Below are 22,504 nucleotides of genomic sequence, written 5' to 3'. Positions count from 1 at the left end.
GTTCTGAGTGAGTATGTCAGTGAGTGAGTAGGTGTATGTAAGCTCTTTCTATCCTATCCTTCAGGTATGTTGGAGGTGAGGGGGCCTGGCGCCGCAGTGTGTACCTGCTGTCTCTTGGCACACTGGGTGTGGGCGGCCTGCAGGTCCTGCTCCAGCCTGGCAGCCCTCTGCTCTTGAGCACCCACCTCCTCCAGCCTGCGCTGGCCCTCCATCATGGTCTCTGCCTGGAGCTGCCTCCCAGCCTCTTGCAGCCACAGCACCTCTGCAGCACACACAGTACACCGTAAACACACACATGGATGCACACACACGCACACATGCACACACGCACACACACACACACACACACACACACACACACACACACACACACACACACACACACACACACACACACACACACACACACACACACACACACACACAAATCAACTCTATGTATTCTATCGTAAACACAATGTTATTGGTTGAGTTGTGTCATGCCCTCCACACCTGCCACACTGCTGTCCTTGAGCTGGGTGAGTCTGGACACCTCCTCTCTCAGCTGACGAACCTCCGACTGGCACACACTGAGGTCCTGGCTACCCTGGGCACACTGCTCCACGGTCTGGGAGAATGCCTACACACACACACGCACGCACACCTGTCACACACCTATGACTATGCCTGAGAGGAACGGGAGGACCAAAGCCCCAGGCTTTCCACATCCTCACTTGAGCGACCCAGCATAGCAATGCCCCCCCCCCCCCCCCCCCCCCCTCCTCCACCCCACAGGACATCTCCACACCTGCTCAAGCGCGTTCAGTGAAGCGCCTGCCCCTAATTTGGCATTTCCACCATGATGGCATGAGTATCATTGTGGAGGAAGTGTCCTGTGTTAGGGGAGCACCTATCTGACAGGTGTCACATCCCATCTGCACAGACCTACTGATGTTTTAAATATTCAATTAACCAGCCAACTGCACTGTGTGGCTGCCATGACATATTTACCTAAGGTAACTTGTGCGTGTGTGTGTGTGTGTGTGTGTGAGCGCAGGCAGCTGACAGGTCAACATGTCACTGTCACTCTTCCTCCGGTAGAGTGTGTGTGTATGTGTGCCAGACATCTACCCAATGCTCTCAGAGCCTATCAAGCCAAAGCCAACAGCTTTGAGTGAAATATGTACATAAACATTAAGTTCAAAAGTATAATTCAGCCATGTCGTGGAGGGAAGATCCTGCCATCTTCCCCCTTCATCTCAGACCATTAAAATAACGAGTTGTCACCAGGCTCTGGTTTCACTACCCCCTGACGCTGACACCCGTCAAGACAAATCTAGATTTCATGGCCACTTACAGATGTATAAATAGTCAAACGAGGTGCTCTAACCATCTATAAAACACAGCTAAAAGGTTGCCAGAAGATGGCGGGCATCGTGGGCCAGCCGGGCTGGGTAATCAATCTGGGCTGAGTCGGAGTGGAGCGGGGAGCGGTGGCTGCGTGCGTTGGGAGTAGGGCAGTAAATCACGTCAACGCAGCGCGGGCGCTCCTCTGACACGCCAGCCACTCCAGCTGACACTGGGCCTGCTTGACAGCCTGATGGATCGCCCCACTACACTCCATTAAAGGCAAACGGGCACACGCATGCTGACATAACAAACAATTAGTCACCGTAGCCGTTATGGACCTTGGTTGGTGTGGGTCGGCGTCTGTCTGGCGATGGCTGCTCTGACTTCCTGTCTAGAGTCAGTTTAAAGCCAGGGTTGGAATACACAGAACTACAGTAAACGTACTGAACATACAGTATGACCAAACTTTTAAGTTTAGTTGATGAGTTAAGTTTTAAAGACAATAACTTTCTCTGGTCACTGTGATTTCACTGGCCACAGTGACTGGTTGTGTTAGCAGGACTCCAGCATGAAGAGGTGAAGTGTTCTGCCCCTACTGTACCTGTTGTAGTTCCTGGATACGGCAGAGCTGCGAGTCGTAGTCTGAGTCAGAGTGGATGTGAGTGGCTCTGTAGACAGAGAAATCAGCTTGGCTCTTCACCACACTCTCCTCCTGTTCCTCCACCTGAGAGAGGCACACAGGAACAAACATAGTGCACAGATATATCTGTTGACAGACCGGTACAGAAACACTGTCATGCGGTTGACTTTAGTAGGTCTCTCCTCCCATTTCCTTCCTGTGTTGTGTAGTTGAGTGTTGCGAGGTAGAGACAGAAGGACTGGCTGGAGCTCTGTGAGACTATGGTTGAAGGGCAGACTGCATGGGGTCCTCCTGTCTGACTGTGGGTGAGGCAGGCTGGGGGCCACTATGAGACTGTAAGTTTGGGGCTGAGGTGCTGGGTGAGTTCACACTAATGAAGCAGAGACAGGCAAACAGAACGTTTCCCCTCAGTCTCCCCATCTGGAAGCTGTGCTGGGCTTGATGGCTCGTGACTGGAGCACATTCTGCTTCTCACAGATGAGTCGGTCTGTCTGAGGTACACACCACACACACACACACACCACACACCACACACACACACACACACACACACACACACACACACACACACACACACACACACACACACACACACACAAAATGTCCTATTGGGTTTCGGTGGTTTGTCAGGATTACTTTGTGCTGCTGCACTTATAAAACACTCCCAGATGGCCTGTAAGTTTATGAAGATAATATATCTATCTGAATACGGTGTTCCTCTCATTACCCACTGTTGTTATTTGTTGTCTATGTTTTCCAGACAGCCTTCACTGCAGCGTGTCTGTAGTGTTCATAAAGCCAGGGGCCATTACAGGCAGGATGAAGATGGAGTGAGAGGTGGTGAAATCAGCTAGTTGTATTGATGTCTCACAGCACTCAGAGCGATCGGCTCATTAAATGAAATCAGACTCTCTCTCTCTCTACCTCCCTCTCGCACACAGACATACACACACCCCAGTTTCCAGACAACACATGTGAACTTGGGAAAGAGGTAAAGAAACATTGGTGTGAAAAAATACCTTGGCAGGAAGTGATCACTTAAAAGGTATGCAGGTCAACACTCACTCACTCACACACACACCACACACACACACACACACACACCGTGGGTGAGAGATAGAGACTGATGAACCGAGCGGGTGGTGTGTCGCGCTGTGTGCTCTAAGGACCCAGCTGAGGATGAGAGAGATCAATACTGTGTGTGTGTGTGTGTGCGATTGAGAGCCTCTGTGTTGCTAATGGAGCTCTGCTGTGTGGGAGGGGTGTTGTTAGGGACTGAGGTGGTGTGTGAGGGGGGGAGGGTATACAGTGGAGAGGGAAGGCCTTGGTTACAGCAGTGGAGAGGGGAGGGTGAGAGCTGGAGGTGATGGGAATGGCGCCTCCATTGTGGGCTCACAGAAGGAGGTAAGCGCCCCACTGGATCTCCAGCCACCTCCACACCACATAAACGCTGAGCTCAACTGGGCACGGCTGCCATTATTTCAGCCACATATCGCATCCCCAGCAGGATTTTCCACTTTGCTTCTTCCGTGCATGGAGCTGTCAACCACCCCGTGTCTCACACACACGTGCATGCACACAACCACACACACCCAAACAAGTCCAAACATCAAACCTTCTTCTCCACTGCTCTGCCCATGTAATCCAGTCTTCCCTTCCTCTCTGCTTCCTCCTGCCAGCCATTAACGGCTGTGCTCTGTGCTGTGCTCTGTGCTGTCCAGGGAGCTCACACTGCCTGTGTTTTCTCATTGTGTTTCCTCCTGTATGGGGGCCATGACGCCGATCAATAGGAATCAGTGAAAACACTTCCAGAGGTCCCCAGACCTCCGACTCCCAGTGTGTTGTACCCTGTCTGACTCCACCCGTTTACAGATCAGGAGCAGAGATTGAGCCTTACCTACAGAGGTGTGGCGCGACAACTGACCTGCATGTAGCTTCACTCACCTGAGAGGCCAGTTGGGTATACTACAGTGCTAGTACTACTTGACTGGCTTTGACTTAGCCGCATGACTGGCACTGTTCCAGGTAGCAGGGGTAGTGAGCAGGATGAGTGGGCCTGACTGTAGGGGGAAACCACTGAGTGGACTAGTATGTTAATGTTTGTAGTGGAAAGGGAGTGATCAGCACAGTGTGACCGGGTTTGTCTGTGTCTGTGGACGAGGCTGTCATTGGGAAGCTACATCCCTGTGGATGAGGCTCGGTCTGACTGACTGATCCACTGACCGATCTGCCTGACTGACTGGCTGGCCTAACTGGTGTGACTGACTGACTGTCTGACCTGTTGTCTCAGTGCGGCGGTGCTGTCTCTCATAGTGCTGATGACCATCTCACACTCCTGGCTGTGTTTGCGGCTGGACTCCAGGTCTCTCTGGGTGTCTCGGAGGTGCTGGCTCAGGGCACTCAGGGCGTCATCCCCGCTCTCCAGCTGGGCACTGTGGGCCTTCAGCTCCCCCTGCAACACCAACGCCTGGGCACACAGACGCAACACATGCTCGTCCCGCTCCACCACCTGGGACACAGGGACGCGCAGGCAGGCACACAAACACACATATAAACAAGACATGCTATTAACACTCATAAATCAGGCCTAGAGATGTACGCAAGAACAACTCCTGGCAACATGGGTATAAACAGCAGAGATAAAACCACAACACATGGAGCGCTTGGGGCTATATGGTTCTATCTGCATTTTGTCCAAATGGAGTTATTGACAGCCTTGTTCTGTTCAATGTTCTCTACCTATATAGTACTCTAAATACCCCAATTCATGTTGTTGTGTAAAAAAAGAAATACTAGATAAAAATTGCTGCCACCGTTCAAACCAATGAGGGTTTGTAAGTAACTTTAACACCAATTATCTTAGAATCATCTTCTAGCAGAAGCTCTAGCATCTTCTAGCAGAAGCTCTAGCAGACAGAACCTCTAGCGGATAGAACCTCTAGCAGATAGAACCTCTAGCAGATAGAAGCTCCAGCAGACAGAACCTCTAGCGGATAGAACCTCTAGCAGACAGAACCTCTAGCGGATAGAACCTCTAGCAGATAGAACCTCTAGCAGATAGAACCTCTAGCAGATAGAAGCTCTAGCAGATAGAAGCTCTAGCAGACAGAACCTCTAGCGGATAGAACCTCTAGCAGACAGAACCTCTAGCGGATAGAACCTCTAGCAGATAGAACCTCTAGCAGATAGAAGCTCTAGCAGATAGAACCTCTAGCAGATAGAACCTCTAGCAGACAGAACCTCTAGCGGATAGAACCTCTAGCAGACAGAACCTCTAGCGGATAGAACCTCTAGCAGACAGAAGCTCTAGTAGATAGAACCTCTAGCAGATAGAACCTCTAGCAGACAGAACCTCTAGCAGACAGATCCCCAAGCAGATAGAAGCTTTAGCAGATAGAAGCTCTTGCAGACAGAACCTCTAACAGACAGAACCTCTAGCAGACAGATCCCCAAGCAGATAGAAGCTCCAGCAGACAGAAGCTCTAGCAGACAGAACCTCTAACAGACAGAACCTCTAGCAGACAGAACCTCTAACAGACAGAGCCTCTAGCAGACAGATCCCCAAGCAGATAGAAGCTCCAGCAGACAGAAGCTCTAGTAGACAGAACCTCCAGCAGACAGAAGCTCTAGTAGACAGAACCTCTAGCAGACAGAACCTCTAGCAGACAGAACCTCTAGCAGACAGATCCCCAAGCAGATAGAAGCTTTAGCAGATAGAAGCTCTTGCAGACAGAACCTCAAGCAGATAGAAGCTCTTGCAGATAGAACCTCTAGCAGATAAAACCTCTGATAAAACCTATAGCAGATAGAACCTCTAACAGACAGAACCTCTAGCAGACAGATCCCCAAGCAGATAGAAGCTTTAGCAGATAGAAGCTCTTGCAGACAGAACCTCAAGCGGATAGAAGCTCTTGCAGATAGAACTTCTAGCAGATATAACCTCTGATAGAACCTCTAGCAGATAGAAGCTCTAGCAGATAGAAGCTCTAGCAGATAGAAGCTCTAGCAGATAGAAGCTCTAGCAGATAGAAGCTCTGGAAATACTAGAAAAAGCTCCAGTATCAGCTCTTAGTTTTCCTGCAGGGTGAGGATGGCGTGGGAGCTGACCTGAGCCCTGGCTTCCTTCAGATCCTCGTCCTGGGCCTGTAGAGTGCTGTCCTGCTGGGAGATCTTGGTGAGGCAGGCCTGGTACTTTGCCCTGTACAGCTCCAGGGACTGGGTCAGGGCCTGCAGCCTGGTCTCTGTGTCCGCTGCTCTGCTCTCAGCCTCCTGCAGCACAGCCCTCAGCCTGGACAACTCTGCCTCCTGGCCCCGCAGACGGTTCTCCCTATCAGTTGCCTGTGGGGGGACACATTCTCAGAACACTGTAGTCTACTTCAATATGCCTGTATAACGGCTTACATAAACCTGCAATAGGCACAGTACTGAGGGTACTTCACTGCTTATTAAAGTGAGGAGAAATCCATGTTCCTGTCTTTCTGTGTACTGTACTCCTCTCACTCCTCCCACCCACCTCCTCCTCTGCCTGCCTGGTATGTCTCTGGGCCTGCTCCAGGTCAGAGCGGAGGTGCTTCATGGTTGCTCTACACTGCTGCAGCCTGCCCTGGGTCTCCTGTAGCTCAGCCCTCAGCCCCAACACCTCCTCCTCCCTGCTCTCCTGCTGAGCCCGGGCCTCCGCCTGCCACCGCTGCAGCTCCCCACGCAGAACACACACTGCCCCCTGCTGGTTGTCCCGCTGGAGACAGAGGGTAGTGTCAGTGAGGGAGTGTGTAGGGAGAATGTGTGTGTATTTGCATGTGTGTATGTGCGTGTGTGTGTGTGTATGTCTTTGTATTTGTGTGTGTGTTTGTATTTGTTTGTGTGTATGTATGTGTTTGTATTTGTGTGTGTGTATATGTGTGTGTGTTTGTTTGTATTTGTGTGTGTGTGTATGTATGTATTTGTGTGTATGTGTCTGTCTGTGTGTGTATGTGTGTGTGTGCATACACACATATGGGGGGTGTAGGGGACACACAGACAGAACAGACAGATATGATCCAATACACTCCTTCAGCCTTCCTTCCTCTCCCTGCAGCTCCACCGAGGCACTTTAATGACACCAGCTCTACATTACATTACTACACTCCAGAGTACAATATCCCAGATGGGATAATATTAGTTTTCCCCTGGCTGATGATGCATTACAAAAATAAGGAGCAGTGTAACAGATGGCTCTCAGGGTAAAAATAATAAATCCCACAGACTTGTAACATGGCTGGGAGACACGCACCCACACCCACAAAACACTCCTGTAATTCATCTACTCTTTCGTTCTTACTGACTTCTAAGCCAGAAGAGAGAAAGAGAGGAAGAGAGAAACACGATTAGTTTGCATTTAACCTGTCTAGGATCAGCGTGGCGCTAGCGGCACACCCCCCCCCCCCCACTGAAAAACCAGTGCCGCGAAATTCAAAAAAAATATTTTTTTAAAATATTTAACTTTCACACATTAAAGTCCAATACAGCTAATGAAAGACACAGATCTTGTGAATCCAGTCAACATTTCCGATTTTTAAAATGTTTTACAGGGAAGACACAATATGTAAAGATGTACATCTATTACCTAAAAACACATTAGCATAATCCACCATCTTTTATTTGTCCACCAACACCAGTAGCCATCACCAATTCGGCTAAACTAAGATATTTATAGCCCCTAACCAACAAAAAAACTCATTAGATGACAGTCTGATAACATATTTATGGTATGGGATAGGTTTTGTTAGAAAAAAGTGCATATTTCAGGTATATGGCATAGTTTACAATTGCACCCACCATCACAAATGGACTAGAATAATTACAATGAGCAACGTGTTTACCTAACTACTAATCATCAAACATTTCGTAAAAATACACAGCATACACGAATCGAAAGACACAGATCCTGTGAATACAGACAATATTTCAGATTTTCTAAGTGTCTTACAGCGAAAACACAATAAATCGTTATATTAGCTTAGCACATAGCAATTAGCAGCCCAGCATTGATTCTAGCCAAAGTGAGCGATAAAAGTCAACATCGCCAAAAGATATTAATTTTTTCACTAACCTTCTCAGAATTCTTCCGATGACACTCCTGTAACATCACATTACAACATGCATATACAGTTTGATCGAAAATGTTTATATTTAGCCACCAAAATCATGGTTAGACAATGTGAAATGTAGCTCAGCTGGTCAGAAAATGTCCTTGCGCCACTTAGACAGTGATCTACTCTTATACATAAATACTCATAAACGTGACTAAAAAATATAGGGTGGACAGGGATTGATAGACAATTTAATTCTTAATACAATTGCGTTATTACATTTTTTAATTTATCCTTACTTTTCAATACAGTTTGCGCCAAGCGAAGCTACGTCAAAAAACATGGCGTCCTAAGCCACTAAAATGTTTCGACAGAAACACGATTTATCATAATAAAAATGTCCTACCTTGAGCTGTTCTTCCATCAGTATCTTGGGCAAAGGATCCTTTCTTGGGAGAAATCGTCTTTTGGTGGAAAGCTGTCCTCTTGCCATGTGGAAATGTCAACTGAGTTCGGGATGAACTGAAAAGCATGCCCAACTTTTCACATCGTTGCAAAAATAAATGTCCCAAAATCGCACTAAACGGATATAAATTGCTATAAAACGCTTTAAATTAACTACCTTATGATGTTTTTAACTCCTATAACGAGTGAAAAGATGACCGGAGAAATATAACAGGCTAAACTAACGCTTGGAACAGGAGCGGGTCGGTGTCCAGCACGCGCGTTACGCAGCTCCAAAAGAATGACTAGCTTCAGGGTTTTTTCATTTGTAGGGCCTGTGAACGAGCAATCGAGCCCGTTGGAATCGTCATCACGTAAAGGCATCCAGGGGAAGACGTAAGAAGTGTCCGTATAGTCATAGCAACGACAGTGCCCTTTTAAATGACTTCAGAAGAGTGGCCAACATTTCTCAAATCTGACTCCATGTCAGGGAAATTGCTGTAGAATGGGCTCTGTTCCACTTAGAGACAAAATTTCAACTCCTATAGAAACTATAGACTGTTTTCTATCCAATAATAATAATAATATGCATATTGTACGATCAAGGATTTTGTGGGAAGCCGTTTAAAAAATTAGCCAAATTAGCATAAGTAGTCTAAACAGCGCCCCCATCCCCAACAGGTTAACTTACAAACATCATTAAAACCCCAGCACTAATTGTGTTCTTTTAAATGAGTTAAATCTGTTAATGACTCCATTAGTGACTCCAGTGCATTGATGTCTCCCAGGAATGGAGGGAGGGAGGAAGTGAGAGGATGGATTGAGGCAGTCTGTGACATCACAAACCGTGTAGACATACACAAATATGGAGGTAAAGGATACGTGCAGAGAAAAGAGGACAGATGAAGAGGATAAATATAATAATAGTAGGACAGATATAGGGAGGGGGACTGATGTGGAGAGAGAGAGGGGGGAGCTCTAATCCATAATACAGCATGCCTGTCTGTCTGTCTGTCTGTCTGTCCTGCCCTGCCCCGCCCTGCCCTGCCCTGCCTGCCTGCCTGCCTGCCTGCCTGCCTGTCTGTCTGTCTGTCTGTCTGTCTGTCTGTCTGTCTGTCTGTCTGCCTGCCTGGCCTGCTGCATACATTACTGCATCAATCAGTGCTAAGCTGCAGTGTAATTTTCTAACTCCCTATTTCTCTCCCAACCTCATCACACAGACAACAACCCATGGCTATTTTTGATGAGATTCAGTGCTAGAGAGAGGGAGAGAGAGGAGGTGAGGGAAGGGGGGGAAGGGTGTTTATAGAGCAGCCTCTCTCCCTCTCCCTCACCCTCTCTCTCTCTCGCAGCTCAACCACTGATTAATTTCCAACTAGATCGCTTGGCAAGCAGTATTATTAGCATAACATTTCCATGGATCAGGCCCTGCAATGAAACCCTTTCATCAAGTCGCTTGTCAAACATAAAATTTTGAATCTCATTTTGTTTCTAATATAATTTTCTTACTGGGTGTGTGTGGAAGGCAGCGGGAGCTGGGAAAACGGAGAGTGGGGGAGGAGGGTTGTTATGCAGAAGATAAACGGAGTCATCAATCAAAATTAAAAGAGCTCTGGGTTGGGAAGGAGGCGTTGGTGTTAACCATGGCGTCTGTAGCCGCTTCGACACACACACACACACACACACACACACACACACACACACACACACACACACACACACACACACACACACACACACACACACACACACACACACACACACACTGATACACTGGGCCCCCCGCCCAAGGTCAGTGCTTTCAGGGGCTGTCTGTCTGTCTGTAGAGTGGACAGAGGCTGAACTCTCCGCTAAAGACAAAAGAACAGTCTGACTATCTTATCTTGTGACTGAGGCAGAACAGAACGGCAGGCAGACACCAAACTTAGTCGATCACACAGGTCCACAAACTCAAAAAACGCCTTTCACGTCACAACAATGTGACAGCACATGCAATAAATAACGATAAATCTAGCCTTGATTACAAAATGGTCAAAGCTGTCACTATTACAACCCCCAGCCCTAGTCCCAGACTGTACCATTAATTATGAAAAATAACACAGCAGGGGGGAGGAGGAGGAGGGATGGGGAATTCATTTGAATAAGGATACAGAATCAATGCAATTTAATCAATCTTAGCTAATTAAAATAAATCTATATTGTGAAACAATCAAGGTGCATAAACAAGATTCAAATAAATGAAGGAACTGTGCCAAGAGGCTGCCCACTTCTAATTAAATTATACTAATTGAATTCCACGGCTGCGTGCTGTGCTGTGTGTTTGTTGATGGCGTGGAGAGAAAGAAAGAGGGATGGCTGACCGCCCACTCCTCTGTCTCTGCTGCTTCTCCTCAACAGCACACATTACTGCACACAACACAGCCACACCGTGGGCCATCTCTCATAGTTTGTGTCTGTCTTTGTGATTGTCTCCACCCACTTCCAGGTGTCACCCGTTTTCCCCATTAGTCCCTGGGTACTTATTCCGGTGTTCCCTGTTGGTCTGTTGCCAATTTATTTAGTTTAGTTTATATTTAGTTTATATAGATTATGGTGTGTGTATTAATATTGTATAGTGTATACAGATTATGGTGTGTGTATACATATTGTATAGTTTATATAGATTATGGTGCGTGTATACATATTGTATAGTTTATGGAGTGTGTATACATATTGTATAGTTTATGCAGCTATATAATAGGCCTGGCACCAAGCCCATCATTCTAAAGATCATCATTCCAGTAGCTACTGTAAACAGTGTTGAATAGTCTCACTAAGGATGTGGTATGATGTGTGTGTGTAGTTGACCTGTGTGAGCAGGCTGTCCCTCTCCTGCTGTAGCTGGCCAGTTGTCTGTAGTTGTGACTCCATGTCCTCCTCTCTCTGACTCAGGCTGCCCTGGAGACAGCTCACCTCCTTCTGCAGCCTCTGCACCTCCTCTCCAAGGGCCTGCTCCTGCTGAGCCTGCACTGACAGCTACACACACACACAGACCGACAGACAGACCGACAGACAGGCAGACCGACAGACAGACAGACAGACAGACAGACAGACAGACACAGACAGACAGACAGACAGACAGAAAGAAAGAACATACATATCATTTAATGTTTAGTGACACATTTCCCTTATCAGGAAACAATTGCTGCATGTGTGGACGCAAGTGTGAAATTGAACAAAATCCCAGTCCATATAATTAAAGAGAACAGTGCTGTGAGCAGACAAGAAGAGAAAGCAGGGGAGCATGGAGACAACCAGAGACAACCACAAAACCACTGTGTTCTCCTCTATTCTGCTTGTAGTCAGACCTGTAGAGCTTGTGGTCTGGAGAAGTGGAATCTGATTCCATGTAATATATGTGGATACTACCCTGTTTCCCCCCTGGGGCGGCAGGTAGCCTAGTGGTTAAAGCGTTGGACTAGTAACCGAAAGGTTGCAAGATTAAATCCCCGAGCTGACAAGGTAAAAATCTGTCGTTCTGCCCCTGAACAAGGCATTTAACCCACTGTTCCTAGGCCGTCATTGAAAATAAGAATTTGTTCTTAACTGACTTGCCTAGTTAAATAAAGGTTAAATAAAAACACCAACCACTCCAGCAGCAAGTTTCGATTGAGTGATAAACTCCTCTCCCCTCCCATCCCCACCTCTCAACCCGACCCATGCCATCTCTCTCTCAGTCCCTCTCTTTACCCGTCTGCTCAGTTTAAATGACATCTCCCTGTGAGTCTCAGGAAACGCCACGTAAAGCAATTACTAACAAGCCTGATGTCCCCCCCCCCTTCCCTTTATGTAGGGGGGGGGGGCATGTGCCCTTCAGCAAAAAATGAATTTTCCAATTGCAGTTAGTTCTGCCATGAATAAATAAACAAATGAATAATTGAGAGGGCAACATAAATAAATAACATCACAAACATTTCACTGGCACTCATAAGTATTCTGCAGATAACTTGGGCTCCATGCTAATGATAAAAACAGTACATGTAGCAGGTTCCCAATGCATTATTCACCGCTCCCCTCCAACCCAAAATTAAATACATAAAAATCTTTCAAGGAAGTCAAAACATCCTCTCAGCATTGAAGTGACAGGCCTGCCCCATTTATAACACAAGGACACTCTGGCAAACAAATATCTGACCAGTCAGAGAGAGAGGAATAAATAAACCAGCACAACACAGCGTACGGCCATTGACAGGTCCTCCACAAGTTCTCCTTCAAGAAGAAAACTCTGAAATAACACAGAGGGTTCATGGGACACAGTCAGGTGTCTTTTCAAAGTCCCATGGTACAGGGCTGGCTGGACACTAACAAGGTCACCATGTCCTTGAGCTTTCTCCTCAGGGATACACATACGCATTCTGTGCCCCTGTGCATTCTGATGGATTTGAGTTGAACTAGCCTCTCTATAAACCGGCAGCACTAGGACTCATCTTCGATGGCTGTAGAGACTGCATTAGGCAGATCTGTACAACCCTGTCCTTGTTGACTAATTAAAAAGAGATGCGTTAGATCTCAGGCCTCACCTCATCCTGAGCTGATTTCAGGTGTTCCTGGGCAGTCCTCAGTTCTGTGGTCAGTCTCAGCACTGTCTCATCCCTGTTGATCACCTGAACACAGAAACACACCTTGGTCAGTCCCTACTTCCACTCAACTCACACTGCCTTACCTGTCAGTATGTATGGTTCTTCTTCTGCTGTGAAGACTTAAAACAACACTACTGTTACGACTTCTCCCGAAGTTATTATCCAGCTCCCTCGGGGAGGGAGCGGGTGTCCGCCCTTATCTCGTGCCTCTCGTGGAGAGCTCTGGAGTGAGCCAAGCCCGTGTTGGGAGAAGGAGATGCGGCGTTGGAGGACTTCACAGAGTTCACCCACCTCTTCCAGGCAGTCTTCGATCACCCGCCCGAGGGTAGAGCGGCGGGTGAACGTCTGTTCCACCTGAGGCAGGGTACGAGGAGCGCCCAGGAGTTCGCACTGGAATTTCGGACCTTGGCCGCCGGAGCGGGATGGAGCGACAGGGCCCTCATTGACCACTACCGTTGCAGCCTGCGCAAGGATGTCCGTCAGGAGTTGGCCTGCAGGGATACCACTCTTACCAGCTGGTGGACATGTCCATTCGGTTGGATAACCTGCTGGTCACCCGCGGACGTCCAGAGAGGGCTCTGTTGATTCCTGTTCCCAGCACCACCGCTCCGGTGCCTATGGAGCTGGGAGGTGCTGCGCGCAGGGAGACCGGAGGAGGGGCTTTCACGTGTACCATCTGTGGCCGCAGAGGTCACACTGCTGGCCGGTGCCGTGTTGGTTCCTCTGGGGATCGAGGCAGCAGGCAGGACACTCTGGCGTCACCCCAGGTGAGCCGGCACCATTCTCACCCAGAGCCCTCTGTTGCACACATGTTTTTGTTTGTTACTTTTCCTGAGTTTTCCCCGCATTCCTAGCATAAGGCGCTCGTCGTTTCAGGCACGGCTGGGAATTTTATTGACAGATCATTTGCCCATAGTTTAGGGATCCCCATCGTTCCCGTGGATGTGCCCTTCCCCATTCACGCCTTAGATAGTCGACCATTAGGGTCAGGGTTGATTAGGGAGGTCACGCTCCTTTGGGCATGGTGATGCAGGGGGGTCATACGGAGAGAATTAGTCTCTTCTTTATTGACTCTCCTGCATTTCCCGTGGTGCTGGGCCTAACCCTGGTTAGCTGGTCATAACCCCACTGTTTCTTGACCACAGAGGGCTTTCACGGGGTGGTCGCGAGAGTGCTCAGGTAGGTGTTTAGGGGTTTCCGTTGGTGCTACTACGGTGGAGAGACCAGACCAGGTCTCCACCGTGCGCATTCCCTCTGAATATGCCGATTTGGCTCTCGCCTTTTCCAAAAAGAAAACAACTCAATTACCACCTCATCGACGGGGCGATTACCAGGAGATCTATCGCACAGACGCTGCACTTCCCAGGAATCACGTGTATCCCCTCTCACAGGCAGAGACGGAGGCTATGGAAACATATGTCTACGAATCCCTGCATCAGGGATACATTCGGTTCTCCACTTCACCCGCCTCCTCGAGTTTCTTTTTTGTGAAGAAGAAGGAGGGAAGTCTGCGCCCGTGTATTGACTATCGGGGTCTGAATCAGATCCCTGTGAGGTATAGTTACCCGCTACCGCTCATAGCCACAGCGATAGAGTCAATGCACGGATCACCAAACTAGATCTCAGGAGCGCTTATAACCTGGTGCGTATCCGGGAGGGAGATGAGTGGAAGACGGCTTTCAGTACCACCTCTGGGCACTATGAGTACCTCGTCATGCCGTACGGGTTGATGAATAGTCTTCAGTCTTCCAAGCCTTTGTAGATGAGATTTTCAGGGACCTGCACGGGCAGGGTGTAGTGGTTTATATTGAAGACATTCTGATATACTCCGCTACACGCGCCGAGCATGTGTTCCTGGTGCGCAAGGTGCTTGGTCGACTGTTGGAGCATGACCTGTACGCTAAGGCTGAGAAATGCCTGTTCTTTCAACAGTCCGTCTCCTTCCTAGGGTACCGCATTTCCACCTCAGTGGAGATGGAGAGTGACCGCATCTTAGCCGTGGGTAATTGGCCGACTCCCACCACGGTAAAGGAGGTGTAGCGGTTCTTAGGGTTTGCCAACTACTACCGGAGGTTTATCTGAGGTTTTGGTCAGGTAGCAGCTCCCATTACCTCACTGCTGACGGGGGGCCCGGTGCGCTTGCAGTGGACAGCTGAGGCGGTCAGGGCTTTTAGTCACCCGAGGGTTCTGTTTACCTCGGCTCCCGTGCTAGCTCATCCGGATCCCTCTTTGGCGTTCATAGTGGAGGTGGACGTGTCCGAGGCTGGGATAGGAGCTGTGCTCTCTCAGCGCTCGGGTATGCCACCGAAGCGCCGTCCCTGTGCCTTCTTCTCGAGGAAGCTCAGCCCGGCGGAGCGAAACTATGACGTGGGGGACCGGGAGTTGTTGGCTGTCGTCAAGGCTTTGAAGGCGTGGAGACATTGGCTTGAGGGGGCTAAACACCCTTTTCTCATCTGGACTGACCACTGCAATCTGGACATCCGGGCGGCGAGTAGACTGAACACTTGCCAGGCAAGGTGGGCCATGTTTTTCACCCTTTCTTACAGACCAGGTTCCCAGAACGTGAAGGCAGACGCACTGTACCGGCTGTATGACACAGAGGAGCGGCTCACGGATCCCACTCCCATACTCCCGGCCTCCTGCCTGGTGGCGCCGGTAGTGCGGGAGCTGGACGCGGACATTGAGCGGGCGTTGCGTGCAGACATTGAGCGGGCGTTGCGTGACAGTACCTCACTGTCACGGGGGGGCGACTGTCGATGCCTCTCCTTGTTCGGGCGCTGTTCGACGCCGGTCTTCTAGCCATCGCCGATCCATTTTTCTTTTTTTTTTGTCTCGTTTTCCCACACACCTGGTTCTCATTTCCCTCATTATGTGTTGTGTATTTAACCCTCTGTTTCCCCCATGTCTTTGTGTGGTATTTTTTATCTGTTTTCATGTATGCGCACGTTAGGCTGGTTGCACTGGGTTATGTTCAACCCGTATTTGTATTTCGTGTCCGTTTGTGCCGTGTGCTTTTGGTTCGCCAAATAAAAAGCTCCAGTATGCTACCAAATATCTCCTCTCCTGCACCTGACTTCCTACAGCACTTCACGCATACCCTGACAACTACACTATTTCGACACATTCTTAACAATGACCTTGGTAAAGAAATTTTGTATTTCACATCCATTATGAAACATCCTGATCCAAGTTAAATAAAGGTTAAATTAAAAAAAGTGAAAAAAATTCCATGACATTTCTGATGCCTGTTTGTGAGCTGACCAGCTAAGGGGCATTAGAACGAGGGTTGGTTGGATGAGGGAGAGGAGACAGATGGAGGAGAGATGGAGGAGAGATGTTAAGGCCAGTACCTCGTGCTGTGCAGCCTTGTGTTTCTCACTGAGCAGGTCCAGGTCATGGCTCAGGTCCTGGTTCTCTGTCACCTGAAAGGCCAGTCTGTCCCTCTGTTCCCTCACCTCACGCAGCTCCTCCCTCAGCCTGCCCACCCCAGCCTCCTCCTGGACCAGCTACACACAGACAGAGAAATAGTATGGGTCTAACAGAAAAGAGGCTAATAACAGATGCTAGCAGAGGTACAGTATATGGATAAACCTACAGACCATTTTAGCATATTATGTACTAGTGACTTTCTATCAAGGTTCAAGTACCTGGGCATAGCAGGTGGTATACTGCTGCTGTAGTTGGACCAGATCAGCTCTGATCTCAGCCAGTCTCTCCTCTGTCTCCACACACTGGCTATCCTGTAACAAGTGACATGTGTCATTCCATTGTCATAAACATGCCAATACATGGCTCTTAATGGGTCAAATGAAAGTCCTTTTCTTACCTGCTTCTCCCTCTCTCGTTTACATGACCTCAGCTCGGCAGTAACTTGCTGCAGTGCATCTTGGGAGGAGAGCAGCTGTTGGCGGAGAACACGGGCGTCTTCTTCATGGTCCTGCAGCTTCACTCTGAGAGCCACGACCATCTCCTCCTTCTGGGCAAGCTGCGGGACAGGAGGGAACGTAACACATTGAAGAACACATCAAGGACAGGACAGAGAACATGCTGATTGTACAGTAATAGCTATGTGGAAAGCACTTTCCTGTTCAAATCAGAGGCATTATTTGCAATCAGCAAGAAGCAAAAAGGTTCAAATCAAATGTTTATTTACTGTTGTTCTCTATGTTCCGTCTTACAGGGATACAGGAAAACCAATGACAAAGAGCGTGATGGTTTTAGTGCCATCCTAGACACACATAATAACACATAAATAGGTAATAGTCCAACAAACCATTTAATGGTGGCAACACTCACAATTGTACATTAGAAAAGAACACAATATATATAGATGTTCTGTTCAGTTAGTTTCCCATTTGGACAAAAAACATGCCCTAGATAAGCAAGATTATGTTTCCTGTTTTAGGGAAATGGGTTTGCCTGCTAGCTACATCCCTCCGTTCCAATGCAAATTGGAGTATAAGAGTTTATACAGAACCATTTCTGCTGCTGTTATTAAGCTTCTGTGAAATTGTTGTGGACACATAATTATTGATAAAGCAGCTTTCTCTCTCCGTTTTTGCTGCCCTAATCTGTTAAAATATGATGAGACTCCACATTGGTACCTGAGTAATGAAAACACACGGCTATATTGATAGTGTTATTTTGTCGTGAGTAATCATACGCATGAGAGACAGAGAGAGGCTGACTGGGATGAGGCAATTAACAACAACACTGATCCCGGAACATGTGGAATGGATGAGTGGGCTGGGGAGAAGAGGGCTGGTTGTCGACTGGGGTATCTAAAGAGTGGCTGAGGATTCTAACCACCACACACACACGCACGCACGCACGCACGGACGGACGGACGGACGGACGGACGGACGGACAGACAGACAGACAGACAGAGGAGAATGAGCAGACAGAGAGCCACAAGGTCAGTTTGAGGTTCACCACACATGCTTTCAGATGAGGGGGGTCTGAAACAGAGGAGCCTTATTTCCACATAGAACATTCTGATTGTGAGAGGGTTATGGCTGAGTGATTTTCAGTTGACCTACAGGAGTTATTCATAACAGTGGTAGTTAACTGAGTTTTAATGTCCCTTTTATCACAAGAAACAATAAAAGGACAAGAAAGAAACACATCAGTAAAGAAAAGATACATCCTTCCTCTCTGTGAGGCTAATTTCCACAGAGCCCATTAAGGAGTGTCATTAACCTGCCTGCTAAGCACAAAATGGTAATTAAAACCACGGGGGTCATATGCATTTTAACACGGCCGTGCACTTGAAAGCGAGGAGTGGGGGAAAAAAATCTAATTTCCTGTACATGTTTGCAGATTGCAGCCTAATGTGGAGCTCAGCTTAATTAGACCTCAGTGACCTGATGTGATGGAGCCTGACCGGGTCCTCACTACACCCACACTGCAACCACACCACCGTCACCAACCCTGCTCCCTCCCTCCGACTCCCACAGCTCCTAGAACCATTCCACCTCCCCTCCTCCCCAGGCCCAGACTCCCTTCCACCTCTCCCCTCTTCTTCCTACCTGTCCCCCAACCCCCCCACACCCTCCACCCTGCTCCCTCCCCCTGACCCCCACAGCTCCAAGAACCATTCCACCTCCCCCTCCTCCCCAGGCCAAGACTCCCTTCCACCTCTCTCCTCTTCTTCCTACCTATCCCTCACCCCCACCCTCAACCCTGCTCCCTGTACCTCCCCAGCCCCAGCGACTCACCCTGTCCTGTAGGCCGTCCAGGCTGTGCTGCAGCTCCTGCCTCTGGGCCCCCAGACTGTGGGTCTTCTCCTCCTGTAGTCTCAGGCTTTTGAGGGCCGTGTCCCTGGCCCTCTGCACCTCCTCAAGCCCAGCCTCCCTCAGCCGCAGTCCCTCTGAGACAGCATGGTAGCGGTCCCTCCACTCCCACAGCTCCCTGTCCCGCTGGGCACTCTCCTCCCACAGCTCCCGACCCACCACGTCTGCCTGGCTCTGCAGCCACACAGCCTGCACATCGCTCTCCCTCACCTGCACATAGACACACAGTCACAGTCAGTTACATCCTCAAATAGACATCTTCAGTCATTCATATCAGTCAGGAGACATCTAGAAACACAACTCACACACACTAAGAACACACACGTTAACAGTCAAGGACATAGTACAGACACTCATGTACACACGACCGACGCTCGTCATCACGGTGTCTGCTGTGGCACAGAGCAGACTGTCCCTTCTGTCACAGCTAGTTCCCACGATGTTAAAACAACACATCTACAACAGCCCTAGTGAGTATCCACTAAAACCCACTGAAAGAGCAGGACTATTCTTTATGAACTGACAAACTCACACAGTAACAGGATCAGCACATTAAAGTCCATGCGAATGAAACAAACGAGTGTTAGCGGGGTGTGAATAAACACTGTGGCGCGCACCTCTACAGACCCTTCTATCAATCAACCTGTCTACACTTTGTTTTGAGAGTAATCTTGTCCAACCACCAGAGAAGCACTCAGCAGTTAGTGGAGCTTGGCTGTGCTTTGAAGGCCGTGGTTTATTGCGGTCCCAGAGCATAGTGAGGCCGCGCTGTAAAAACAAGCAGGCCCAGCGCTCAACAATTGTCCGGGGTTACTCACCTCACACAGGGATCTAGCGCAGACCTACAGACCACCTAAAACGCCCGTCTGACCCTTTTCTATTTCTCTCTTGTTCCCTCTCTCGCTCCGTCTACAGATTATCACCCTCTGTCCCAGATCTTCCCTCTACCTCCCTATATTGACTGGGACAGGGCCTGTCTGAGCCCTCATTAGTGTGGGCTGCCAAGGCCATGCCCAGTAGACATGTGCATACACGCAGACACACACACACCACACCAATCCCCGGGAGCGCTCCTGACCCACTCTTATGGCCTTTAAGGGCCAACCAAAAGCCCCATTACACGTCGGCTCCCACTGCTTAAAAGGCGAATGTGAAGTTGAGGGTTGAGAGCAGGCTTTAGAAGATGCCCACGCTGTGTCAGTCAGTCAGGCACCTCACAACACAGCAGCGTGAGAGGAGAGGCCTTGTTAAGCAGCATTGTGTGTCATCCTGTTCCTGAGAGCACAAAGGTGTCAGCCAGAGCCCAGAGCCACAGACCTTGTCCTTGAGCTGATGCTGCTCGTCTCTCAGCTTCTTCAGCTCCTCTTCTCTACCACAAAGCTGAGGAGAAACACACACAACATGTTAAGTAGACAGAGAGTGAAGAGATAGAGCGGGAGGTTACACAGAAGGGCTGTTATAACAAAGCAGACGTTTTATATCAATATAAAATCACTTCTGAGTAACAATTAAGAACCTTACTATAATAATTTTCCAATAAAATGGTCAAAAAGAAACAAAAATAGCTTTTTAGCAAAAAACTATTTATCAAGCAAGAATTTTGCTGGGACTGTCTGGGAGTGATGTCGCTCTTGCTGCGGGTGATTCCCTGATCCACCTCTACGCAAACGATACCATTCTGTATACATCTGGCCCTTCTTTGGACACTGTGTTAACAAACCTCCAAACGAGCTTCAATGCCATACAACACTCCAAAACGCTAGTAAAACTAAATGCATGCTTTTCAACCGTTCGCTGCCCGCACCCGTTGTCACCAAAGCCCCATACACCACCCACCACTGCGACCTGTATGCTCTCGTTGGCTGGCCCTCGCTACATATTCGTCGCGAGGGCCACAGGCTCCAGGTCATCTATAAGTCTTCGCTATCTCAGCTCACTGGTCACGATAACAACACCCACCCGTAGCACGCGCTCCAGCAGGTATATCTCACAGGTCATCCCCAAAGCCAACATCTTCTCTGGCCGCCTTTCCTTCCAGTTCTCTGCTGCCAATGACTGGAACCAATTGCAAAAATCGCTGAAGCTGGAGACTTATATCTCCCTCACTAACTTTAAGCATCAGCTATCTGAGCAGCTAATCGATCGCTGCAGCTGTACATATTCCATCTGTAAATAGCCCATCCAATCTACCTACCTCATCCCCATATTGTTTTATTTACTTTTCTGCTCTTTTACACACCAGTATCTCTACTTGCACATCATCATCTGCACATCTATCACTCCAGTGTTAATTTGCTAAATTGTAATTACTTCGCTACTATGGCCTATTTATTAACTTACCTCCTCACGCCATTTGCACACACTGTATATAGACTTTATGTTTTTCTATTGTGTTATTGACTGTACGCTTGTTTATTCCATGTGTAACTCTGTGTTGTTGTTTGTGTCGCACTGCTTTGTTTTATCTTGGCCAGGTCGCAGTTGTAAATGAGAACTTGTTCTCAACTAGCCTACCTGGTTAAATAAAGGTGAAAATAAAAAAGTGGTTTAAGTGGGGAGGGGGAACTGAAAACTTGCTGTTATTGGCAGAGAGGTTTGGAAATCCTTGTTATTGGCCTATTAACTAATTTACCGCCTAGTGATGTCAACAGGGAAGCCAAAACTCCACCCATGTAAAACCTGCTGATTAGAAGGTATTGTGTAGATTGTTATTTCCTGATTCTGGTTGGAAATACAATGGTCATATTTACAGAGTTTTTCCACACATGTACAGAGTTCTTTCATCAGCTGTTGCACAATATGATATAAAAAAAACTGAATTTTGACTGTACTGGGACTTTAATAGTCATAAAAGTTTTCTCACATTCTCAATTGTGCTAAGTCTCCTGACATTCAACAACAGGTCTAGGCCAGTCCAGATGAATAACTAATGCTGCTATCTAGTCATACTGAGTGGTTGGACCCCCCCCCCCCCCCCCCCCCCTCTCTCCTCACTAGACCTGGAGTGAGAAGCATCTGAAGCCTTAATAAGACAAAGTGCCTCTCCTTTCTTTCCTTGACCTCTTCAGGAATAACTCTTTAAATATTAAGAGAGAACAGCAAAAACTTACAGCAGGAGTAAAAAGTGCTTAAATATTGAAGGGGTGCTGTGGCTGGGCAGTTTGGGAGCGGTAATGCAGGGGCGAGGGATGGCGAGGGCGAGGGAGAGTGGGAGTGAGGGATGGAGGGGGCGAGGGTGTATGTGGAGGAGAAGAGGGGGAAGCGACAGCGATAGACCTACCAGGACAGGAGAGGCTGACGCAGGTACCTCAGGCCCCTGGGGCCCCCGGGCTTTATTAACAGTGGCCCCTGGCAGGGAGGTGACATTCAGCTATACTGGAACTCTGACAGTTATGGAAATGAAGCCATACTGAGTGGAGGCCTTAGAGAACGCTTTATGGTAAACAGCAGATATTGAGCAAGGAAAGACGTGCCTGATGGAAATTGAAATCTTCAGAAACTTTTTAAGTGATAGTTCAATCTGAGTCTTGAGAGTCGGAGGGCAGAGAATGGCACATGAACCCAGTCTGGGTGGGATTGCTCTTATAGAGGTGACCTCTCTTCTTTCAGATC

At 48.4% G+C, this 22,504-nt stretch overlaps 1 protein-coding gene across 3 annotated transcripts in view; it reads right to left on the bottom strand.

Moving 5' to 3' along the window:
* LOC129834438 (centrosome-associated protein CEP250-like) overlaps positions 1–22,504 on the bottom strand; it is a 193,231-nt gene that overhangs the window by 19,231 nt on the left and 151,496 nt on the right. For 2 of the 3 annotated variants that reach the window (XM_055899417.1, XM_055899418.1), the window contains exons 16-28: positions 20,210–20,272; positions 18,818–19,102; positions 16,927–17,085; positions 16,748–16,840; positions 16,451–16,606; positions 13,041–13,124; positions 11,329–11,496; positions 6,483–6,704; positions 6,077–6,307; positions 4,248–4,478; positions 1,931–2,053; positions 493–619; positions 105–262 (exon numbers count right to left, since the gene is read on the bottom strand). In XM_055899417.1, the coding sequence (XP_055755392.1) occupies positions 105–262; positions 493–619; positions 1,931–2,053; positions 4,248–4,478; positions 6,077–6,307; positions 6,483–6,704; positions 11,329–11,496; positions 13,041–13,124; positions 16,451–16,606; positions 16,748–16,840; positions 16,927–17,085; positions 18,818–19,102; positions 20,210–20,272 (2,100 nt within the window). The remainder of the gene's footprint in view (positions 1–104; positions 263–492; positions 620–1,930; positions 2,054–4,247; positions 4,479–6,076; positions 6,308–6,482; positions 6,705–11,328; positions 11,497–13,040; positions 13,125–16,450; positions 16,607–16,747; positions 16,841–16,926; positions 17,086–18,817; positions 19,103–20,209; positions 20,273–22,504) is intronic. The other variant, XM_055899419.1, reaches the window with a different exon arrangement.

This window comes from Salvelinus fontinalis, chromosome 35, assembly GCF_029448725.1.
Source record: "Salvelinus fontinalis isolate EN_2023a chromosome 35, ASM2944872v1, whole genome shotgun sequence".
Classification (NCBI taxonomy): domain Eukaryota; kingdom Metazoa; phylum Chordata; class Actinopteri; order Salmoniformes; family Salmonidae; genus Salvelinus; species Salvelinus fontinalis.
The sequence above is the reverse complement of the archived record's forward strand: the minus strand, read 5'-3'. Positions and strand labels throughout refer to the sequence as shown.